This window comes from Portunus trituberculatus, chromosome 29, assembly GCF_017591435.1.
Source record: "Portunus trituberculatus isolate SZX2019 chromosome 29, ASM1759143v1, whole genome shotgun sequence".
Taxonomy (NCBI): Eukaryota; Metazoa; Arthropoda; class Malacostraca; order Decapoda; family Portunidae; genus Portunus; species Portunus trituberculatus.
In genome coordinates, this window is record NC_059283.1 from 14,077,420 (window position 1) to 14,084,919 (window position 7,500).

At 41.7% G+C, this 7,500-nt stretch overlaps 1 protein-coding gene and 1 long non-coding RNA gene across 3 annotated transcripts in view; one reads left to right on the forward strand and one right to left on the reverse strand.

The window, feature by feature from the left end:
- LOC123510456 overlaps positions 1–7,500 on the forward strand; it is a 44,417-nt gene that overhangs the window by 18,610 nt on the left and 18,307 nt on the right. The window lies entirely within an intron of this gene.
- Positions 2,893–7,500, reverse strand: part of LOC123510455 (hemicentin-1-like) — a 177,469-nt gene continuing 172,861 nt past the window's right edge. For both annotated transcript variants that reach the window (XM_045265648.1, XM_045265647.1), the window contains one exon: positions 2,893–3,852. In XM_045265648.1, coding sequence (XP_045121583.1) covers positions 3,441–3,852 — 412 coding nt within the window. In that variant the 3' untranslated portion in view covers positions 2,893–3,440. The remainder of the gene's footprint in view (positions 3,853–7,500) is intronic.

The window sequence follows — 7,500 nt, forward strand, 5'->3', positions numbered from 1 at the left end:
ACACACACACACACACACACACACACACACACACACACACACACACACACACACACACACACACACAAGGGTTAGCATGCAAAGGAGTCTTACTATGCACATTTTACATTATGTACAAACACACACACACACACACACACACACACACACACACACACACACACACACACACACACACACACACACACGCTGTACGTTAGTCATGCACCCCTGGATAAATCGCCGCGCCTGGGCATTTCACGGACACACTCGCCCTCATTTGCGTGCATTTGCGAACACACCTGTCCACGTGACGGCGCAAATTAACCTCGCTCACCTGACGGCTAAAAATGGGTGATGTTTCTGCACTCCTTTTAAGGTTATCAAAGTATCAAAGTCCCACCAAGATTTTTATTGGTACCCACTTTAGGTATTTTGTTAACTGGAAAAATCTTGATGGTAAAAGTTACAGGGCTATAAATTTTACCTTTAGTTTCCTCTCTGTGCTAGTTTCACTTTTAGGGGAAATTAATGAATAGAAAATGCATATAGGAAACATAGGCTTTTTTTTCCGTGACTTCTTATTGTTCTTTGTCTTCCTCGTAGTGTTATTTTTCCCCATTGTTGTGTTTTTTTTTTTCCCTCCCAAGGTTGTGGCCGAAATCTCAATTTTCCTCGTCATAAAACTAGCTTGAGGGAAGATTATTATTATCAAAACTCCACCGTGTTTTTTCCACTCGAAGTTTTGAAAGTAATTAAGAAAATCTAGTTAAATAAAGGCCCTTCTCTCTCTCTCTCTCTCTCTCTCTCTCTCTCTCTCTCTCTCTCTCTCTCTCTCTCTCTCTCTCTCTCTCTCTCTCTCTCTCTCTCTCTCTCTCTCTCTCTCTCTCTCTCTCTCTCTCTCTCTCTCTCTCTCTCTCTCTCTCTCTCTCTCTCTCTCTCTCTCTCTCTCTCTCTCTCTTACCCCACGCACCTCTTGCAATAACACCAAAGTTCCCCTCCCTCTCCCTCTCCCTCTCCCTCCTAACGGCGCCTGGATGACCCTCTCTCTTGTTTATTAATTAGGTTGTGAGTCTCTCCCTCCCCTCTCTCCTCTCCTCTCCTCTCCTCTCCTTTCGCCTCACTCCCAGCAATATTGTGTGTGTGTGTGTGTGTGTGTGTGTGTGTGTGTGTGTGTGTGTGTGTGTGTGTGTGAGTGTGTGAAGTAAATTTAAGTATTGATCAAGTGTACTTATTAACTCAAGGTGAAGGTGTGTATTTACCTGAGGTTGTGTAGGTGTTACTGATGAACAGGTGTGTGTGTGTGTGTGTGTGTGTGTGTGTGTGTGTGTGTGTGTGTGTGTGTGCGTGTGTTTGTGTGTGTGTGCAACTTTTCTTGGAAGACTTCATGTATTAGTAAATGATGTGTAAGTAGTTCTAGTGTGTGTGTGTTGTGTGTGTGTGTGTGTATGCGTATGCGTGTACGTGCGTGTGCGTGTGTGCTGGTTTACCTGGGAGGAGCCATGTAGTAGAGGAGTGACCGTGGCCGTTGTTGTATACCAATTAAGCGAGGCACAGGTAGCATAGCGTCCATTGGCGACAATTAACCAGCGGGGGAATTCGTTGGAAAAGGTGCAGCAATTAGCCAGTCAAGTGCCCCAGTCAGTCATCACATATACCAGCTTCACCAGAGCTCCTGTGTTGGCCTTGGGCACCAATTTGTGAAGCTGTGTTTACCTCCGCCACCCAACAGGTCCACCCTACAGATTTGCGCCATTATTATTGACCTCAACCTTCGCTATCCATTAGTTAGGTTCAGATTTGCATTATCATCACTGACCGCAAATTCTTTTTATCTAACTAACAGATTTTTGCCATTATCATTGATGCCAACCTTCTCTGTCTACCAAATTTGCGTCATTATTATTGACCTGAACCTTCGCTATCCATTGATAGGTTCAGATTTGCATCATTATCACTTACCGCAAGCTTTTTTACATACTGGCTTTGCACCATTTTCTTTTCTTTTTTCGCCATTTGTAACTAATAGATTATTATTAACCTCTAAACTTTACTGCCCATTAGTTAGGTTTATATTGGCTTCATTATCATTGACTGCAAGCTTTCACCTACCAATTTTGCACCACTACTTCTTTTTCGCAACCCTTTCTAACTAATATATATCTGACATTATTATTGACCTCAACCATTGCTACCCATTAATTAAGTTCAGATTTGCATTATCGTAACTCACTGTAAGCTCTTTTATCTACTAGCGTTGCACCATCATCTTTTCTCACCTCAGCGTCTTCTAACTAACAGATTTTTGCCCTTATCATTGATGTCAACTTTCTTTGTCCACCAAATGTCTGTCATCATTATTGACCTCAACGTTCACTATGCACCAAATTTGTGTCATTATTATTTTCGTAAACTTTTGCTACCCATCAAATTTATCCTTGAGATTTGCGCCACTTATTATTTCCATAACATCTTTATTCACCCTTCTTATACAAAACTATTAACGATAACTTCTATCTAGTTGATTTCGTCATTGTATCTGACTAGAAATTTTTCCACTCCAAATCTGCGCCGTTACTATTGATTGCCGCCTTCACTACCCTTTGATTTTGTCCAGCAAGTTTGCGTAATTTTTATTGGCAGTAATTTACCTTAGTTGCTTAGTCAAGTGTTGGCTTATACCTACCCTACCCAACCCAACCCAACTCAACCCACCAACCAATTTTACCCACCAAATTTATTCCGTTATTGTTGATCGCACTGATATTTCGCAGATAGTTGCTACATTCTCAAAGGTGCAGCTTATTCAGGTGTGTTTCCTAACTCAACTCAACGCAACCCAACGCAACGCAACGCAACGCAACGCAACGCAACGCAACGCAACGCAACGCAACCCAACCCAACCCAACCCAACCCAACCCAACCCAACCCAACCCAATTCAACCAACGCAACCCAATCTAACCTAATCTAATACAACAGATACTATTGCTCTCCAGTTTTGCGCTGTAGTTATTGACCGCGTTTCTGTGCCACGCTTAAAAGTCACATATTGGTTAGCTAGTCAGCTGTGTTCTCTCAGGCAGGCAACTTAGCTAAATCTAACCTTACCTAACCTGAAAAAGATACTAAATAGATCCATTTCTGCGGCTTAATTGTTCATCACGTTTATGCGCCGTTGTCAAAAGTCACGTGTTTATGTTTATTGGTGTGTTCTCTCAAGCAGCAACTGACCCTAACCTTGTGCCCAGTTAGGTGTGTTTTTTACCTGGTACAGCAATTACCAGGTGCGTTCATTTGTGTCAGCCCAGGTACGGCGATTAGAATCCAGGTGTACATGCTACAAATGGAGTGACTGCACACTCTAACACCACTTACACCCTTACACCAGTACCAGACAACCAGACAAACAAGTGTACCGAGTTAATGCGAGTACGAGTTGATACCAGGATTACATACCAGACTAAAAGGGATTCACTAACAACCAGCGAGCCACACTGACCAATCCTATGAAGCTCCACCCTAACCCTCGCCACTTGGGCGGGGTGTGAGTGGAGGGGGCGCTGCTGCCATGCCCATTACCACCTTCAGGAGGAGGAAAGAATCCCTCCACGCCTCCTTTCTTGTCGTACTCCAGTCTGTCTGATCGCTGTCTGTTGCGTCCGTCCTCCCTCATCTTGTAATCCAGTTCCATTCCGTAGTTAGTGAAGTCGATTCCTCTTCCGATCCCAGTGCCTCCTCCTTCAGGTATTCCCCCTCCTATGCCTCCTATCACGTCCGTGTTCTTTCGGTAGTCGTGGTCCGTCCGTATGAGATTCACGGACTTGCTGTGTGGCGTTGTGGAGTAAGGGTGGTACTGGTTCTCCGTGGTGGACCTGTGCAGAAATAGAAGGTGGTGTGAGGTTGGAACTTTAACCTCTTCAATACTAGGACACATATTTACTACGAGATTTGTGTACGATTAGTCGATTTTGTTTACATTAGTAAGGGTCTATAGAGGTCTAAAGATTAATAGGCACAGTCTTCACTATTTTAATTCCCTACAAAAGTTTCTGGAGCTGTAAAACCACCAAATAGTAAACAGAATAGATATGGAAACGCGGCATGGTACTGAAGTGGTTAAAAGATGGACGATGATAGCAATATGGCTTAGTTTGGAAGGAACAGGATCGAAAAAATGGAGAAGTTAGGTTAAGAGAGGAATAGTTGGCTTAAGTCAGGTGTGGAGGCTTTATGGCTTAGACAGAATGAAAAGAAAGTGGCTTAAGTAATTCATCAGTGGCGTATGGACTAGACAGTATATAATTAATGTGGCTTAGGGAAATATGAGGGATTACACATGGCTTTGACGGGTTTGGACGTGTGACGGGTGGTGTCTTAGACGGAAAATGACGGGTAAAGTGTGATATAGACAGGTAGAAGTGAACAGCGCAGAGGAAGATAGTAAAGGAAAAAGCCAGATGGAAGTTAGGGAGAAGGGGAAGAAAGAAATGAAGGAAGGGAATGAAGGGAAGACGAGAAATATAGGAAAGAAGAAGAGAAGGAGAAGTGGAAATGAAGAGAGAAATGGAAGGGAAGGGAAAGGGTTAGGATGAGAGACGATTAAGGCTGAGAGAGAGAGAGAGAGAGAGAGAGAGAGAGAGAGAGAGAGAGAGAGAGAGAGAGAGAGAGAGAGAGAGAGAGAGAGAGAGAGAGAGAGAGAGAAACTGGAACACGATACACACACACACACACACACACACACACACACACACACACACACACACACACACACACACACACACACACACACACACACACACACACACTGGACCATTGCTATAATTCTTACTTTGTACACACGCAAAATGCTTTCATATTTTTCACACACGCGCGCTGTCTAGGAGATACATGTATAACCGGACAAATATAGCCCCACTGAAGGATTGAAACAGACATACGATTCACAGGTAGACGTGAGTTGATAAGCAAACAGGTACAGATGGAATGACGGTGAGGAACAGACGTAGTGTAAAGGATCAAAGTGTACAAGTGTATGAAGTGTATTTACCGCCGGCAATGGATGGTGTACACGTCCAGAGGTAAATATAAAGTTGTTGAGTGATAGAGAAATTGATACGCACCGATGGATCTTTTATGAACGACGCCAAACTTTGCACCAGAAGCAAAATTTTATCCCGTCACTCGCTTGAATAGGGAGAGATATGGTTTTTACGTGTTGAAATAAGGAAATTTACTTTGGTGAGGGTCTCAAAACATTGCATATGAATTAAATCGTGGGAACAGATGTACTGATTTGTTCTTTCACTTGTTTCAATGGATACAGAAATGTGAGTTTAGTAATTTGAATAAAGATAGTGATTTAATTAGGGATACTTTTAATAGGTTGACAAAAAGTTGTTAAAGATCCAAATTGAATAGATAAAATAGATATGTATATGTATCTACAAAAATAAAACGAAAGAATATTGACTAAAATTGAATATATATGAACTGGGAGAATAGCTATGACTAATTTAACTAATATATTTTGATGGTAATACTTTAATCTATCCTGAAAAATAAAGGTGAAAGATAATTAAACTAGAAGAACCGTACTTGAATAGGTATAGACTTGATCCGAAATGGACTAGAAATTGATAAATAATAACAAAAGAGCATAGAAATAGAAGCGTCAAGTCGATAAAGAGAAATAAATAACCTGAAATATACGGAAAAAAAATAAATGTGTAAAAATGAAAAAAAACAAATTGGAAGTGGAAATTTTAAATGGATAAACAAATACGTATGACTTGAAATAATTTGAGAAAGAATTAAATGAAGTGGAAATAGTGTAATCTCAGGTGGAAAAGCAAATGAGTTAACCTGAAACTCACAAAAAAAAAAAAATGCTGATGAAAGATAATAAGAAAAGATTAGTCTCAAGTGGACAAACAGACTTGAAAAAAAGATAATTCAGAAAAGACTGAAAAAAGAAAGAAAAAAGAAATAGATTACAAAACTGGCACACACACACACACACACACACACACACACACACACACACACACACACACACACACACACACACACACACACACACTACGGATCCAAAATAAAACGGCTTCATGTAAAGATTGGAAAAGATAGAGATTGTTTTTAACCACGGAAAAGCTTAGATATACAGTAAACATTAAACCATTAACAAATAAGACTTAAATAAAATCACATTACAACAATTTAATGGAAGAAATAATAAAGTCAGTCCAGATGTATAGTTTTGACTGAACCACATATACTTGCATGATCTGACTGAGACAAAAGTATGAAGAGTTCAGTAAAGTCACGGCAGAAGAGCGTCATATAAAGAAGAGGAGAGACATCAAGGGAAAAAAGGGAGAAAAAAAAGGAGAAGTGAAAGAAGTGTCTATATACACCATACAGATAGATACAGAACGTTGCTGAAAGGTAAACAAATAAATGCTGACAGGGAGGGAGAAAAAAAAGAAACTGGTATTATTTTATTTTCATGGTTTGATTCCACTTTTTTCCTCCCTTTTTTTCCCCGACGAACAAGATTGTAGCCAATTTCCAGTGAATTCGGACAAGAGAAACTTGATAACATTGCAGTGTAGAGAACAGCATTTCTATTTTTTTTACTTGTTCTTTTTTCATCCTATCTGATCTTTGGGTCTTATCTCATCTTTTCTTATTCCTCGTGTGTGTGTGTGTGTGTGTGTGTGTGTGTGTGTGTGTGTGTGTGTGTGTGTGTGTGTGTGTGTGTGTGTGTGTGTGTGTGTGTGTGTGTGTGTGTGTGTGTGTGTGTGTGTGTGTGTGTAAACGACCTTGCTCATTGGAAGAAGAGAGAGAGAGAGAGAGAGAGAGAGAGAGAGAGAGAGAGAGAGAGAGAGAGAGAGAGAGAGAGAGAGAGAGAGAGAGAGAGAGAGAGAGAGAGAGAGAGAACGTAGAGGGATGAAGGAAAATTCAGCTTTCTTTTATGAAATATTTTTCATAAATTTCCAGCGTACGATACGAAGCAGAGAGAGAGAGAGAGAGAGAGAGAGAGAGAGAGAGAGAGAGAGAGAGAGAGAGAGAGAGAGAGAGAGAGAGAGAGAGAGAGAGAGAGAATAGAACAAGAAAAATTACCATCGATCTAAAAGATTTGTTATCTCTCTCTCTCTCTCTCTCTCTCTCTCTCTCTCTCTCTCTCTCTCTGACCCGTACCCTCCCCCACCCTTTATTTCCAACCCCTTGCTTCTCACCCTCCCTCACACGCACCCTGGCTGAGCCTCCCTGTGGATAAAGATACGGAAGATAGCTCGCTATCTTTACGGATGCTGCAAGAGTAACGACACGAGGTAGATGGCGCTGGTGGTGGCAGTATTGGCGCGGGATGACGGGGTGGCGGGGCGGCGGGGCTCAGGGCGACAGGAGTGGCGGAAAAAGCAGGGTAGGCTGAGAGGAAGGCAGGCAGGCGGGAGGTAAAGGAATATTGATGAGAAGGGAGAGATGGGGAATGGGAGCGAGGAGCGATAAGATGGAAA